The sequence below is a fragment of the Pleurodeles waltl genome, chromosome 12 (assembly GCF_031143425.1).
Source record: "Pleurodeles waltl isolate 20211129_DDA chromosome 12, aPleWal1.hap1.20221129, whole genome shotgun sequence".
Lineage (NCBI taxonomy): Eukaryota > Metazoa > Chordata > Amphibia > Caudata > Salamandridae > Pleurodeles > Pleurodeles waltl.
In genome coordinates this window covers 539,709,243-539,727,030 of record NC_090451.1, presented here as the reverse complement: position 1 = coordinate 539,727,030, position 17,788 = coordinate 539,709,243, and the positions used below count along the sequence as shown (strand labels likewise).

At 44.9% G+C, this 17,788-nt stretch overlaps 1 protein-coding gene across 1 annotated transcript in view; it reads left to right on the top strand.

Moving 5' to 3' along the window:
* The window catches only part of RANBP10 (RAN binding protein 10), a 557,257-nt gene that overhangs the window by 476,707 nt on the left and 62,762 nt on the right, over window positions 1-17,788 (top strand). Inside the window, exon 12 of the mRNA XM_069217570.1 lies at window positions 6,608-6,750. Coding sequence (XP_069073671.1) covers window positions 6,608-6,750 — 143 coding nt within the window. The remainder of the gene's footprint in view (window positions 1-6,607; window positions 6,751-17,788) is intronic.

The following is a 17,788-nucleotide window of genomic DNA, read 5'->3' as shown; positions in this document are numbered from 1 at the left end:
GGAAGGGGGGGGATGTGAATCATTTTCTGATAGCATGAATAATGATAGTGTATCATGGCCTGAGTCTTGAATAGGGGATAGAGATTCAGAACCCCCCTTGTTACTTAATTTGGATGTAAGAATAGACTTATTTGATTTGAAATATGTCCCATTCTGCTTGCGTTTGAGATCCAGGCCTCACAAGTTCACTTCAGAGTTTGGTGTCTATAATACCTTTATGTGCCAACGCTGCATCTATATTTCCTCTCAGTTTTTCTCAAAAGGCTGGAAGGAGATCAGAAAATGTCAGAAAGAAGAGGAAGGAATTCAGGAAAAACTGTAGCAATTCGTTTAACAGGTTGGATGTTGGATGCTATTAGTTATTACAATCAAAGCATGTAGTACACTTTGAGTGTTTTAGGATAGTATTGAAATGCCTTTTGGATAATATTTAATAGTAATTAAATCCAAGTAGTAGATAAATTATGTCAAAACAGTCCTAATCTCTAGTACTGCCTTATGCTAATGTAGGAGTCATCCAGCCTGACATCATTGAAATTTTGAACTAAGAGGAGGAAGGTGACCCGAAGCATTAGGGGCGAGGCACAAGTACACTAGACTGCTGCTGAAAACCCTTCTCATTCCCAGCAATTTATTGGAGCAATCAAATTGTTGTCCAAAACGGGAAGCAATTGAGTAGGTTAAATTGTGAGAAATTTAAGTATGTTGCCAATTTATGGATTCATGTCTTCACTTAGGCGATTAAGTAATGCATTGCCTAGCGTTCCATGATTTTTATACACAATTGTATACTTCGCCCCCCTCCCCAGTGACATAGATACATTTATTCGACAAGCTCGCCTCCCCAGAGTGACAGTAAGCGAGAGGGACTCTGAGGGCCCCTATCTCACCGGAAGAAATACAGAATGCCAATAAAGAGTTGGCTAGGAATAAATTGCCGGGCACAGATGGGCTCCCATCTGATTTCTGTGCTATGTATGCCTCCAAACTAATAGCCCATTTCGAACAATTAGACAATGCCGCAATGGAAGAGGGACACCTTCCTCCCTCTACCAGGGAGGCAGTGGTGACTTCCTTGTTGAAACCTAACAAACCTCACTTCTTTTAGGCCATTATCTCTTCTGAACACGGAATGCAAAATATTGACTGGTAGGTTACTTCCACTGCAATCACAGCTCATACATGAGGATCAGTGCAGCTTTGTGCCTCGGCGAAGCACCTCACTAAATATCCATAGACTGTTTCAAGTGTTGACGATGTCAAGAGATGCATACCCACTAACTGGCTGCTTAGCACTGGATGTTAGCCAAGCATTTGACACTCTGGGATGGGAATACATGTTATCGACGTTAACACATTACGATATCCAGCAATCCTTTTTTAACTGGGTCACTCTTTTATATGCTGGTCTATGGCAAGAGCAAGGACTGGATCCCATGCATCTCACACATATTGAATAGGAAGTGGGACAAGGCAGGGATGCCTGCTGACTCCACTTCTTTTCATCCTAGCATTGGAACCCTTAGCACAACATAACCAGCGGGTGTCTACCAACTGGGGTATACCGCTAGGTCACTTATTACACTCTGTGTTTTTGTATGCTGATGACATGATCCTATATCTTCAAGATATCAGTATCGAGCTGTGAGATATTTTTTAAATTACTGTCCACCCGTGGTGACCTTTCAGGGCTACTTATTAATATAGATGAATCATGCGCATTTCGGTTCACTGATGTCCCTATAACTACACCGTTTTATCTCAATGTCAGGGTGTTGCCCATAGCCGTACATACCTTCCGCTACATGGGCATCAATGTATATCTGGAAGCAAAAGATGCCCTTGATTGCAATCTCGCTCACACCTCAAATTGACTTCTGGACCACTCTGCCTCTGTCAGTGTCCGGCCGATTGGCCAGGTCTAAAATGATCATGCTACTGAGACTCCTTTATTACTTTGTGAACCTACTTGTACCTGTCGGCATGTTCCGACTATTGAACTCTGTTGATTGGGCTAGTTTGGGGGAAGAGGTAGACATAGGACCAGACTCGCAAAGCTACAGCTCCCATGAATAAGGGGTGGGCTAAGAGACTTTAAAGCATATTGTATTGCCAGCCAGTTACAACGGCTGTCATACTGGCTGGCTGGATGAAATTTGGCTGAAATAGCCTACATGCCGGCGCAGATTAGTCATGGACAGTTGCTTAGATAAATAAGTCCAGGAATGGACCTCCTGAAACCATGCCCTCTCCTCTTGCAAATAGCCCTTGCGTGCTGACGGTTATTTTTGGGGTACACTGCCAAATGTGCCCCTCTGAGGACTTCTTATTGCTTCCTGCTCACCTACTTCCCCCCTGATAGCGTTCTACGAGCGAGAGGGGTCATAACAATAGAGACATTGTTCTGTAACAGTCTGATATCCCACGCTGATTTTACTCTTTTACATGGATTCCCCGAGTCTTTATTCTTACTACACGCAGGCATTCTGTGATATGTGCGACAGCACTGGTCCCCTGATGTTGACAAACACCGTACCTACAAACGTTTACATGCAGTACACGCTATGGGCAACAGGAGGCATTTAGTTAGATGGCTGTACCGAGGGCTTTGGGTGAGCCTCTACATATAACTAGCACCATTGAAGCGCTCCTGAGAGGCTGACCTTCTGTTGGAAATCCCAGACAAAGACTGGATGCGGATTCCTGAATGCTCTAAATGTGTTTCACGAAATGCTAGGTTCAAACTAATACAGTTTTCCATTCTTCATAGAGCATATCTTATTCTGAAAAAAACTAGCTGAGACATTTCCGACCATATCATCCATTTGTCCCTGCTGTACAGACACATATGCCGATTGACTACATATGTAATGGACATGTCCTCACCTGTCCTAGTATTGGGCAGGGATAAAGACTATTTTGACAGATGTTACAGGATTAGACCAGTGGGATACTCCGGCTCAGTGCCTTCTTGGGATGCATGCAGGCCCAGTCCCAAAGTCTCACTGCGGTTTGCGGACCTAGTTTTATTGTTAGCAAAGACTCTTATTACAAGTCAGTGGAGAGCTCAGTCACCGCTTAGACTGACCAGGTGGTGTGAGGAAGTATTAAAGTGGGGCCTGGTGGAGAGCGACATTCTTCGACGTGAGGAGTACTGAGCCCTCCACAAGAAGCCTATTTCCTTGGAATGGGATGCACTGTTGGAAGTTTTCAAAGCATACGAGATAGACCCTGTTTAATAATTCCATAACTCAAAACACATAGCTTACATACTGCTAGATACTGTGTCCTCCCCCCCCCCCTATTACAACAATGTAATTCCTACATAAGTTATTGTTTTGCTTTCTTTAATGACCGAGCTGACAAAAATCTCTGGAATGCATTTCTCAGAACAAAGAAGACATTAATTATTATGTCACCACGAGATTCCTAAAAAGGAGGTTAGCATGTTGAAAGCACACGTTTAAAAACAGACACAGCAATGAAAGGAAAATATACCAAAAAAAATCTCAACTGTAATGTACACAGCAAAGATATGTAGTTATGTCATAGTTTGCAAAGCAAATAATTAAGTAAAAATTCATCACCGTTGGGCCTGCCAAGCTCTTCATCTTTCTCATGCAAGCAAGATGATGACCCCTTTCAACTGCAAAAGAGATAACCACCCTCATGGGACAGATATCAGGCATCCGACGTCAAGAATCCTGATTGAGGCCACTCTCTCTCTCTCGCTGTCATACTGGGTCTTTTATACCTTAAAAAAACAGAAGAAGCTTTCTGGAAAAAAAACCCTCATTTAGCAATTCAACCATGCTAGCTAATTTAGGTCACAGTTGAAAGAAACAGGTTGGAACTGGTCAGTTTCCCAAGTTGTCTCTCCCAAGCCTAAGCCGTTCCCTGCTGTCCTTATGCTGACTGACTACCTCCCCCATAATATTTCCTAGCTGTTCGGTGAAGAAGAGCACGAAAACAAGCACAGTTTACAATGTGTAAAAGTATGAACACATTTTACATGGCAGTGTCTAACGCTACAACAACGTCAATAGGCAGCTAAACTGAATACAAAATGTAGTCTGCAGCTGGTGAACACTGGACAACTAATCCAGGTGCAAAGTGGTGTAACACAGTCAGTGGTCATATTTCACTACAGTTACGCATCTGACTGATAGGGTGGTGACAATTACCTCTCATCACTGTACATTGCCTATGCTTCTGCTCCCGTTTTATTTGAAAGAAAGTGTACATTGCTCCGCTTATTGAACCAAAATAAGATTATGATGTATACTGAATATATGTTGTATTTTAATAATATGTGATAAAGTTTGTTAAAAAAAAAAAAGTATTGCTTTACCTAGGTTCACTGCTCAATTGTTTAAATGTTAGGGTGGGACAAAAGGGCAATTTCCTTTAACAATCCTCCTGCCTAGATTGCTTCTTTATCTTCTACTTTATTGTTTTACTGTTCTATTTTTTGGTATTGTCTATAGGATATTGAACAGTTCGATGGTTTAAGGATAGTACCAGTGTCTTCCTTAGCATGGCATTCTTAGTTCACAATTGTCTCTCTCCACCCCTTACTCACACATCTAAGAGTTGACAATTGTGTTAGGTCATTTCTCTATTTCTTTTCACTTTATGGCTTCTCTACCTAGAAATGTCATAATCCTCCCTGGATTTATGGTAGGTGTCATTGCTTGGTACATTATGCCTTTAAGTATCAACAATTGTTCTTTAATTATTTATTGCAGAGGAAACCATGGAAAATGAATCCATTCTGGCAACATTTGTTTCCTTGATCTTCAATATTAGTGTAATATTAGTGTTCAATTAAAGTGCAAGGTTGGAAGCTTTCCTTGGGTATTAGGAAGCAAGTTGAGATTTAATTCTCAATCGGTTTGAAGTACTGAAGTCCGCTGCAGTTGTCATTATTTCCAGGACAACATACTCCCTGGTCCTGGATGAGGACGGCAACATTCCCATTACAGCCTATCAATTTAAAGTTCAGAAGATGTTTTGCACCCTTTTTTTATGCACATAAGAGTTTTCAAAAGCAAACAATGTATAATGTGATGTTAGTTACACTAATATAATTATCTGAATATCATGTTTAGAAACAAGCCCTTCTTTCATCGATGATTCAGACTTTAAGCCCATTACATTTAAGTTGATCTATGCTGAGGTTGTATTGTCCCCTATTCTCCGCAACAATTAAAGGACTAAGCTTACAATTAGGGTTTGGCTGTGGTAAAATACATTAATGTTTCGTTCAGTTCAGCCTTTACAAGATAAGTAATCTGGCCAGTTCATCATGCCCTCTAAGATTTTGTTTTAAATATCTAATAGAGATGTGTGTCATAGGGAGTATATCTCTTTTTTTCTCCACATAACGCATCCTAGATCAAAATTACTTTGCGGCTTATTTCTTCATTATTCATAATATTACTTGGAGCTTTAACTAGTAGTAGACTAGTTTCTCGCTTTATCGAGAAATAAATGCTTATTTCGTGAAGGCTCAAGCATCCTCTTTTGCCTTCCAGTGTCTTATTCTCTTGACCTTGCCTTTGATTCTGTACAACACTCCACCGCCTTTTGGCCAGGTTTTTGATACAACTACTGCATACATGTATGCATTCCCAATGAGCAAAGATCGGATGTGAAATAATTTATAAATGTAAAAACAAAACTGAGTTAAAGTTTGTATCTTAAGTTGCACGAAGTGTAGAGTCTTAATTGATTGTTTCATTTAACCACATATAGGTCAGCCTGCACGTCTACCTCTTCTTCTGTTTCTTCTGTTTTCTTTTCAAATGCTTGCAGCCTTTTACAGAATCTAGAGACAAGTGGAAGTCTTTCTCTAGAGAATCTGCATTCTGCCTCTCAGACTGTTGCAAACTGTGACTGCAGAAAGAAAAAGCTGAACGAGTGAAAAGGAAGGAAGGAGGGGGTTCAGGCCACATAGTGAGTTAAAAAACATTGCAGTAGATATGCACAAGAAATACAGTCCAGATACAGGTATAAAGAGACTAAGTTGTCCCACATGCACCAACATCAATCTTACTCAAGGTTATCACATTTCCACAAAAGGCATGAAATGGTTCTTCCTTTATTTTTCTGAAATCTTTCTGAGCAGACCCTCATCCCTCTGGTAGAAATTAAAATGTACCATTTTATCTTATCCAAAACCAGGCTAATGTTGTACCTTTAATAGGCTCTTAATGTGGGATTTAGATTTGCAGTCCCTTCATAGATTAAGGGGTTCCTAACCACCAAGTGCTACAAAATCAGTGGTTCTCTCTTTTTCATAAGAGAGTTCATGTGGAGTGCAGGCTTAAGCAGCCTCTGTTTCCTTTCACTGTCATGTTCCAAGGTTCAGAGCATTGCGGGCTTGGAATTAATGTTTTGTAAGCTTCAAATTGTGTGACCTAGAAACAAGAGAATAATGCAACTTGAAATTCTGAACAGAGAGCCTGTCTGTATTTGTGCTTCACATGATTTTCTGAAGTTTTGTGAATCCCGTTGTGGGAAAAGGCAGTGTGTTGTGGTATGTGGTCTTGGGAACAAACATGTTGGTTTAATGATTATTTATACTTCACTATTTATCCTTTAGACGGGAGCTCCCAAAGGCAGCTTTGCGGGGGAAATCAGGCCGCCACAGAGCGTATGATCCAGTTTGGTCGAGAATTGCAGACGCTGAGTGAGCACCTCTGCCGGGAGTATGGGAAGAACACTGCGCATAAACAGATGCTTCAGGTACCTTAGTGTCAGCCTTGCACCCTCTCTGCAACCATAGTAAATTATCACTGCACTGCAATCTGTCTTTGGGGGTTTATGAGCAGAAGTGATGAGCTAGGTGATTCACCTGTAACAATCACTCATTTCCCGTTTAATGTGGTGTTAGAAGTGATCATTGGAATCTCCTACCACCACCAACATTCTTAAGGTATATTCTTCGTGCACTCTGCAAGGTAAAAGTGTCACCTTTAGTGCTGTTGGGAGGAGGAGTTGGTAGTGGGATAGCTTATATAGGCTTATGCTCTACATTTGATTAACAGTTGGTCTTTTCTGTCCGATGCAGCAAACCCCTCAAGATACCAAGGGAAGAGTGTGAGAGAGGTTTCTATATATTGAAGGCTGCCTCCTATTAACCCCTTAGCTTCTGAAGTTTATCCCACCCCAATCATGAGCTACTTTGTTTGATGCGTGTGACACTTTGCACACACTTTTTTTTTCACAAAATGTGTCCAGGCCATATTTGTGTCCTTTTGTTCTCCTTTTGTTTTGTGGGATTCTAAAGGTGCGTTGGGTTTTTGGATTCCCCGGGATGGGAACTAATAAAAATAGCCAAAGTATAGCAAAACCTGCGTTTAAAAAAAAATAATTATAATAATAATAATTTATTTAACATTTCATACAACAATTTTCCTCTAGTTCCTGAAACCAGTTTGACCAATTTGATGGGCAGTTCTAATGGGTCAGTGGACACCATGTATATAGAACCCTTTGCCCTGTCTGTTTGATTTCCACCCTATGACTGGTTGAGTCCCTCAGATGCCTTTGCACTTTGGGAAAGAGCAAGTGTTTTGTTGGCTTAGAGTTGCTGGCTCGTTGCATCAAAAGAAGTGTATGTGAGCCTTCACCCCTGGAGTCAAGCTTGCAGAACTATATGTCCGTTTCTTCTGTTGACTCCAGAGGTAGTGGATGCCCAGCTTCCTCAGTCAGTTGTACCTTTCCATCCCTTGTTTAACTCTACATCTCTACCCCTGAATATTGTTATTGCTTAGTATGGGGGTTAGTTGAGATGGGCAAGGTCATTCAGTCAGCAATTGGCAAATCTCATTTGCAGGAAAAAGCTAATTACATGAAAACGGACATGAGAAAACACAAGAGTCAGATAAAAAGTGGAAGCACTGACTAGTGTCAGCTCTTTCCCCTCAGGTGAACATCTACCACTAGTCTTATTGAAAAGGTTGCTCTCACGCAAGAAGTGCATCTAATAAATAAATATGATTCTACCATGCTCCCTCCCACTATAGATCTTGGAGAAGCATTACATTGGAACAGATTCATCTGAGCAGGCAGAGGCTAAAATAGCTTTTATGGTCCCAGCTGATACCAGTGATCAAACTCTTCAGAATCCCCTAGCTTTGGATTTGTGCGATCTCCACAAATGTGAAGTTTGTGGTGAGCAAAACGCACTAATTTCAGGTCAACAGCAGCATGTCTGTTTTCTCAACCACTCCTTTGCAGATGTGATCCATTTGCAGGTTTTATCTCCATTCTTGGTCCATTCTTCCATACTGGATGACATGAGGGTGATGCTGAAAACAACAGAGACATTTCCACCCCTCCTCCTGGTCAACAGTTAATTTCTTGGCACCTCAGAGGGGTCACTCCAAAGCACCAGCCTTTTTGTCAGTTCAAGCAGTGGCTATTTTTCCCTAGGTGTCCAGGTATTATGTTGCCAAATATTTGCCCCCAACCCCTGCATCAAGACTCACTTAGGGTACCTAAACACTGACCACAGTGACAGTCATAGTGATCAGGAATACGTGCACCCAACTAAACAGTACTGGTCTGTGCTGAGTAAGTCCTGGAAAGACCTCTGTGCCCCTGCTGGGGAATTACTACATATGCTGTGGCAACAGGTTAAACTGCCCCATCACCTCCACATATTTTATCATGTCACATTTCATCTAGACACCCCCAGCTTTAAATTCCACCGGAGACAATTCTGGTCATCAATCCCCAGTTTCTCAAGTTCGTTGAGGAGATATGCCAAACCCAGAAAAATCTATGCTCCAAGTTAGCTATCTCAGTTCTTTTACATATCGCAGTCAACCCAGTTGTCTAAGGTTCTATTAATCGGCCGTGACAAAGAAGCTCAATGCACTCGTATGCTTGGTACATGATATCAGCTTTTTCTTGATAACTGTCTGAAATGGTGTGCGGGTGTCACTAGGACGTGTTGCAACATGCCTAAGCCTTTTTTGAACCGTAACAAGCTAGGTTGTGTTTTTAAATCTGAGGGGACTGATCCCCTTTTTCCTTTCTAGGTAGGCACCCCTGACCTCTGGGGATTTAAATCCATTTCTGTTAAGATTAAACCCAGTTCTGATAAGATTTATGCACTGTCCTTTTGATCTATAGCACCCTGTGGCATGAAGACTTTGTTCCAGGATGCCCTCAGTACTTCAATTCTGTACATAGTAATCCATTAGTACATGGTTTTCCTGCAGACACACCTTGACTTTGTGGCCACAGTGCGGGGAGAAATGAACTTGAAAAAATAGTTTTTTCCTTACCTTCTACACTATCTTCTATTCTGAGAAAACCCAACATATTTTGGATATCATCCACATTTTGTGTATCTTGACAGAGCTGAAACCCTGCCTGCTACAGTTCAACCTTTTCTGGATTTTATCAGCTGAGTGCCTGCATAAGCCACAGTTAGCAGATGGCTTACTTAATGTCCGACAGTGTTATACTCAACAAGAGACTGGGTCCACACTGGGTATGTGCAACAGCTTTCTATGTCCCCAGGCCTCTGTACTATTACAGAAGGGGCTGCATATGCTTGTACAGCCCCTTCTGTGGAAGATGCACCCAAGGTTGGTAGCACTATCTCAAGGGATGTTCTCTCATTTGTATGGATGTGTGGGCCTTTGCCTTTGTGTCTGTACCATATGATGGACGCACCACAGAGGCAACAAGACTGTCGAGAGGTGCACTGACTGTGCGTCTCAGAGGTTGAGCGCAGTCAGTTCACAACTCCTACCCCAAAGGCACCCTCTTAAATTGAGTCTCGTGGACCACCATTCATGTTCCATTGCAGCCTGATACAGTGGGAGCTCTCCCCCCTTTTTGAAGTGCAGGGGGGTGCCGCCTGCACATTTAAAGATGGAGCAGCTGCTTCAAACAGCCTCTCCACCTTTCATTAATACGCTGTCCTCAGAATACCTGCGAGTTTGCAACTGCCCTGGGTGCAGCGCAGTATATTTAACTGGGCATCCAGCGTACCATACTGCAGGTGCACCATGACACAAACCGGGACAGTGCACCCTATGTATAATACCCCCCTCCTGTCCAAGAATACTGAGCCAAAGCTTGGGTACTTCATTGACATTCACCATTGCATGTACCAATGGTACATATTTGCAGTTATGTGGGCTTCACCACATGAATTCTTCAGGAACTGTGCTCATGAGCCTAGTTTAACCAAGTCATTCTTGTTCACCTAGACCTATGCGACCTAATGTTGCTTTGGAATTTACTCAAAAATTGAGATAGAGTAAGAACCAGCAGTAGGAGCAGGATAAAGAATATGATAATGTGATTTTTGATTACAGTTACCACTGGTATCTACATAATTAGCAAAGTCCTTCAGTTGTCCGTTCGGCCATTGACCAAACCAAATAAATCTGATAAGTTATTTTTTTCAAAGAGGTTTTATTGAGATTTTGCAGCAATAGGGGCTTACAGATACTACACATGTGTGGTACTGGGTATGCAAAAACTGTTTTCGGTCACATAACCCGTTTGTGTGGTGCCCTAATCTGATGCGGGTAATGAAATCAAGGAGACATTTAGCAAGCACTTCTTTTCGCCACAAGTTTTGCTCTGTGATCAGTAAACACCAGCTGTCTTCCAGGCCGCCACTCCCATGTCTTATGGAATACGGTGGCCTAAGCTTTACCAGTAGTTCAGGCGACCTAAGGGTGTCTCTGAACTAAGCTATCCAGGATGGCCGTGATGCAGCTAAATTTTTAATTCGCTCTGGCCTGGAAGCAATCTATTACTTAACTCAGATGATGGATACGAGTGTGGCACTTCGACCCCACTAATATATGGGGTCTTCCTGCTTCTCCGGAAATGTCTTGATATGATTAATGGGCATACCATTTGATGGCAATCCCCTTTTAGGTGACAGCGCCTTTTCAGCCCTAAAACGTTTTAAGGAGAACATGGCCACAGCACGTTCCTTGGTTCTGTCTTGCCCCCACCAGAAAATTCTACCATCAATTTTGCCCCCTCCATAGCCAGCACCAAACCCCTCTGCCAGCCCAGCAAGCCTTCCAGCCTTTTTGTGCTTGAGGTTGCGGCTCACAGAGGCAGCGCCCAGGGCATCAGGGAAAATGTCCAGCTCAGTCCCTTGCCTCTCCGGCAACAGCAGCTGAAAAACCACATAAGTGTGTCCTTACTGGCACTCAGCCACACTGTCAGAGACAGGATCTGTTATTTCTTCTGAAGGGGCAGGGGTTGATCAGCAGGCACAATGGCTCTCCAAATTGTACATTTGGGCTAAACCCTCCTGATTTTTTTTCCACCACCATAAAAGTGGCTGATGAAGGACCATCTGTCCCTCTTGCAGCAGGAAGGGCAGGCATTTTTGGCCAGGTTGGCCATAGAAGGGGGTTCCGGATAAGAAATAAAAGCCAGATGTTACTCACGCTTCTTTCTGTTCCTTTAAAAGGATGAAGGCCTTCGTCCTATTTAAGATTTCTGCCATTTTAACATTTTCCTACAGAAGTCCAAGTCTTGTCTGCCCTAGAACCCAGAAGTTGGATAGTGGTGGATCTACAGGCCATTTATTTAAATATCCTAACCCTCCAGGCCAATAGGTGCTACCCATAGTTCACAGTGGGCCAGGAAAGTTTTCAGTTTTCAGTGCTCCCTTTTGCCTTACAAGTGGCCCTTGGGTGTTTAAAAAAAAAAAGTGATGGCAGCAGTCGCAGCACACCATTGGAGATTGGGAGTACCAGTTTTCCCCTTCCTTGATAACCGTCCCTTGAAGGCGGGCTTGCCTCAGGCAGTCATTCACCACCTTCAGACAACAACAAACATCCTCATATTGAGGTTCGCTATCAACATGCAGAAGTCACACTGACTCCTTCACAGATGCACCCTTTCATCTGAGCCATTCTGGATAGAGTACAGTTCTGTACCTTCCTCTCTGGAGTGAAGAGCTGTGATCCCAAAGTTTTGGTCTCTGTCTTGGATCTCAGTGCGGAGATTGTTGACATCCTGCTGGTGAAACTTGCCAAGATTTGACAGTAGTGATCGACACATTGCTTTTGCGTCGAAGTGAAAATAAGAGGCTCTTGCAAAAGCTGGTCTCCTGATCAATTTATTGGAGTTTAGGGCAGTTCGCTTGGCCTTGAAGGTCTTTGTACCCTTCCTCAGAGGAAGGCTGTTGCAGGTTTATACGGACAACATCACCCCGAAGTACTGCAACAAGTGGGTGGAGTAGGGACACAGTTCATGTGCCAAGGGGCTCTACACCTGGACTGCCAGGGAATTTCTAAAGAGAGCTACTACTCAGTCACCTTTTGACTCTGCTTTTTTTCCAATTTTTTGTCGAAGATTTTTCGAGTGTTCTACTCCTAGTGCATAGAGGATGTCATCTAAAAAGCTTGGCTTCAAGCCCTGTGGATCTTGTCATTGGGCGATGCCCGTGATGATAGCACCCTCTGTGTCTTTGGTGGCTGGAGCACAACCACGACCTGAAGTCATGCTCCAATTGTTGGGCCATGGATCCAAAGGCTTTGAGGGAGAGGTCGCTAAAGCTGATGGCGGCCCAACACTCAACTCCGTGGAAGTCGAGATCTCAGATTAGAGTATGGTCCCAGGATCAGTCACAGAGTCCTCTATCATTGCCGTCCTACTCCAGGTACTTGAGGGGGCTCAGGGTAAGTCGAGGCACAAGAAGAGGTCTAAGTCAAAGCTATCTCTGCATTGCCTGTGCCTCCCGGAGTTTCCTGGATCCTTGGCGACCCCTACCCAACCTAGAGAGTTTTACAAGGCCATGTGACTCCTTTTTTCGCAGCCTGACACCACAGGAGCTCCTTCGGGCTCTGTGGAGTCGAAAGGGGCCCCTTCGGGTTCCGCACAGGCAGCTTCAGCCTCAGTGCGGAGGGACACCCAGGGATCCAGTCCTGGATCCTTCCACGACTCTGGTCCTGACCCCGATGCTCCCGGCATCGTCCATGCCAGCAGGCAGTGCCATCCCCATTGTAATCCCCAACTCCAGCATGAAGCTGGATGCGCATCATACAATGCTGATTCCAACGCTGACAAGAGCCTTACCTCCTAGGACGGATCCTGAGCTGTTTTCTTATGGGTTAAGTTTTGGGGATGAGTGGGAGACACTAGACCCTTTAGAATACAAGCTCCAGAAAAAACCTATAGACAGGTATACAGACGGGTGAGGCCAGCAGATTCTGGCATGCTTTCTCCCCCTACCGTAGCTACGAAGGAGGGAGATTTTTACCTCTATGGTGGTGAGGAGGGTGGCTGACGTCCTGGACCTTGTGTTGCCCTTGGTGGCCATCAGGACTAATCTTCAGTCAGAGATGCTACAACTGGGAGCTTCCATTTCAGAACCCCTGCTTCCATTTAATGAGGATCTCACAGATGTCCTGCGGAGTACATGATCCAAACCCAGAAGATTGGCTCCTGTGAACAGGACCATTGCCCACCGTCATCGTCCAGAGGACCCAAGTTTCTTGACACAACACCCCACCCATGAGTGCCTGGGTATCGAAGCCTCTACGTTCCAGGCAACATTCCCTTACACTCCTCCAAATAGGGAATCCAAAAGGTTGGACTCACTTGGGAAGAAGATGTTTTCTTCTGCCAAACTTGCATTGCATTATTCTCACAAGCTGTGGGAAACTGTTAAGTAAGTGCTGCCACAGGTCCCAGAGGAGGCCCAGATTTTACTCTTTCAGGCTGTTGCAGATGGGAGAGAAGCAGCGAAGTTCACAATCTGTTGCGGACTGGACAAGACCAACTCGCTGGGTAGAGCGGTCTCATCCACTGTGGCCCTGAGGCCTCACGCCTGGCTGAGGATGTCTGGCTTTTCAGGGGATACGCAAGCTTCCTTGATGATCGGGACCTTTGATGGCACTCGTCTCTTCAGAGACAAGGCAGACTAGGTGCTCGAGCACTTAGAGGATTCTCGGGCTGCAGCCAGGTCCTTTGGTTTCATGGTGGCCCCACATCCTCCCTAGTCTGCCTTTCATCCCTATAGTGGCTACGGAGGGGCCTCTAACCACATCCATTCCCAACCAGCCACCAAACTGTGCAAGCTACCCAGCCTCTGCATGGCCGAGGTGGCGGGATCCACTGAGTTTGTGGATCAGGTGGCCAGGAGTCTGAACAGCCCTCCCACACGCACCCGCCTGCAGTAGCCTCTAAACCTTCCTAGTTTGACTCTTCCCCCACCAAGAGCCGGGGGTGGCAGGATTTGCCATCACCTGTTCCGCTGGCAATCCATCATGTCAGACAGGTGGGTTTTGCAGATAGTCAAAAGGGGCTACTCCCTCCCCTTCAGTCTACCCCTCCATTCATGATGGAGGATCACTTGTCTCTTATCTGCAAGAAAGTTACGGTTCTGCTAGCCACAGGAGCCATAGATAGAATTCCATGCCAGAAGTAGGTTGTTGTTGCTATTCTGGTCCCCAAAAAGGATAAGGGCCTCTTCCCTGTCCTATACTTTTGGTCCCCCAATCTCTTCTCAAGAAGTTCAAGACACTCACGCTGGCTCAGGTTCTATCTGCCTTGGACCCAGAATACTGGAGGGTAGCGTTAGACTTCCAGAACGCTTATTTCCATATCTCCTTCCTGCCTGCCCACAGACGATACTTGTGGTTCAGGGTAGACCACAAGCACTGTGCTCCCTTTTGTTATCACCAGCGCCCCTTGGGATTTTCACCAAGGTGATGACCGTGGTTGCAGCTCATCTGCAGGGATCGGGGTTTTAGTTTTCCCCCTATCTCGACGACTAGGTGTTAAAGGCAGGCTCACCCCTGGCTGTCATCTCCTACCTCCAGACAATGGCAGACCTTCTGCATTCACTGGGGTTCCAGATAAACTTGCTGAAGTCACACCTGGCTCCCTCTCAGATGCTCCCTTTCATCTGAGCTGTTCTGGATATGGTGAGGTTTCGGGCTTATCCTCCCAAGCAGCGAGTCTAAGATTTTCAGGCTATGATAATGTTTCAGTCTCTATCCAGGATTTCGGTGAGAATGACTGAGGCTGCTTGGCCTTGTGGCCTCCTGCACCCTGCTGGTGACACATGCCAGATGGCATATGCAGGCTCTGAAGTGGGACCTGAAGTTCCAGTGGGCGCATCATCAGGTGATTCTCTCTGACAAGGTCCACATCTGGGAGGGAACTGCCAAAGTCTTGCAGTGGTGGTCAACAAACCAGAGGCAGACCCCTCTCCCTTCCACTCCTAGATCTGACAGTAGTGACAAATGCATCACTCTTGGGATTGAGCTGCCATCTAGGAGAGGTGGAGATCAGAGGCATCTGGTATCTGGCAGATTCCGGAGTCCACATCAACCTGTTGGAGCTCCGTGTGATCCATCTAGCATTAAAAGTATTTCTTCCCTCTGTCAAGGGAAAGATTGTGCAGATATTCACAGACAAGATCAATGCTATGTGGTATGGCAACAGTAGTGCGGGGTGGGGTCGTAGACCCTTTATCAAGAGGTTCTGTGCCTTTGAACTTGGCTGGAACAGCATGGCATATCCCTAGTGGTTCAGCATCTGGCAGGATGTCTGAACGCCAGAGCCAACATACTCAGCTGAAAATGTCTAGCAGATCACAAATGGCATCTCCATCGGGCGGTGACACAAGGTCTCTTTCAGCAGTGGGGATGACCGTGGTTATATATGTTCGTCTTTGCAGAGAACACAGTCAGCAGTTTTGCACGTTGGAGTTTCCGAGGTGGAGATCACTAGGAGATGTTTCCATCTTGAGTGGAACTCAGGCCTCCTCTACACCCTTCTTCCCATACTACTTCTGCCCAGAGTTCTCAAGAAGATCAATAACAACTGGGCCTAAGTAATCCTTGTGGCTCTGGACTGGGCACAGAGATTCTGGTATTCCAAGCTGCTTAGCACGTCCAACCATCCTCCGATTAGACTGCCCCTTTGGGAGGATCTTCTGTCGCAGCAGCAGGGGAGGGTTCTGCACCCAAACCTGCCTACACTTCGTCTTCTTGCGTAGAGATTGAGCTGTGACAGTTAACAGGTTTCGACCTTCTTCCCAAAGTCTGTAACATAATCTTGGCAGCCAGGCATCCCTCCATCCAAACGGTATACTCTTTTGTCATTCGAAGAAATGAGTGGCATGGTGCACAGACAAGTCTGTTGACCCCATTTCTGCCCCTCTCTCTGAAGTTCTATTTATCCTTTCCCTGGCCCAGAAGGGCTCTGCCATGGGCACTCTTAAAGGTTATTTGTCTGCTATTTCTGCTTTTTTTAGGTTGTCTGATAAGGTTTCTTTGCTTATGTAGTTAGGTTCCTTAATGGTGTTACACATCGTTTTCCTCCATCTCTATTCATTAGGCCCAAATGTGATCTGAGTTTGTTTTTGACATTTCCAAGGTGTACTCCTTTCGAGCCTCTCCACAATTGTCCTCTCAGGTTTCTTACTTTGAAAACAGCTTTGCCTGTGGTCATTACATCTGCCCGTAGGGTGACTGAGCTGAAGGCGCGTTGTCATCTAAGCCACCCTACCTTTCCACATATCCTGACAAAGTGGTGCTTTGCACTGTGGCATCCTTTCCACCAAAAGTGGTTACACCCTTTCATGCAGGGGAATCCATCACCTTGCCTACTTTTTTTACGCATCCCCACATCCCTCTATTTAAGAGGAGAAACTCCACTGACTACACCCAAAAAGAGCGTTGGCGTTCAACCTTAATTATACAAGAGTTCCAGGTGAATGATTAACTCTTTGTCTGTTATGTGGGTGCGAAGAAAGGTCGGGCAGTGCAGAAGTGGACCATCTCCAAATGGGTTGTTCTCTGTATTAAGGTCTGCTATGCACTGGCCAAGAAGCAACCTCCTGAGGGTTTACGTACTCATTCTACCTGAGCTAAAGCTGCGACCACTGCGTTAGCAGTTCCAGTCCTTGACATCTATCTGGCGGCATCGTGGGCATTTCTGCACACGTTCACCAAATACTACTGTCTGGACAGTTAGGTCCTTAGGAACGGGCACTTTGCCCCTTCAGTCCTGCAGGACTTTCTAGTATGTACTTGGTTCGCAGACCCATTTCCGGGATTGTATTGCTTTGGTATCTATTCATAGGTAGGGAATCTGCAACTCGAAGTCTCTATGAGATGAACAAGTTACTTACCTTCGGTAACACCTTATCGGTAGATACAGTTACTAGTTGCTGATGACATACCGACCCACCCATCTTCCCCTCTCTGCAAACTTATTTCCAGGAGCAGAGGCTCCCCTTTCAGGGCCTTAGTTTTGATGCATCAGTGTTCTGTTTCTTTATGGCTCTGCGCTTCTGGTGTGAAAGTTTGTGAAAAGAAACTGTTGTCATCGTGCCAGGGTGGCACAGTATAGGAACAGCAATGTCCTATCTGGTGCGTTTGATGATGGAGGCATAGCTGACCACCTAATGGCGTGCAGGAGTACTGCTCACGAAAATCTCTGGATCCAGTCTGACGTCTGGAGGAAATTCAAAGGTAAGGAATCTGCAAACAGATAAGTTCTCGAAGGCAAGTACTTTTGTTTGTTTTGTCCCTGGCACAGCAAGACCTTGTTTTGGACACAATAAAAGGCTGTTTCTTGGCTCTTTCATCTTTTTTACATTTCTTATTGCCATATCATCACTATTTGTGTGAGTGAGCTGCAGGCACTTTCAATTGACCTACCTTGTGCAACATTCTTCCTGGTTAAGTTGATGCTGAAGCCTGAGCTTCCTTTCTGCAGAAAGTGGTCATTTTATTTCGGGCGGGGAGGTTGCCATTTTGGCTTT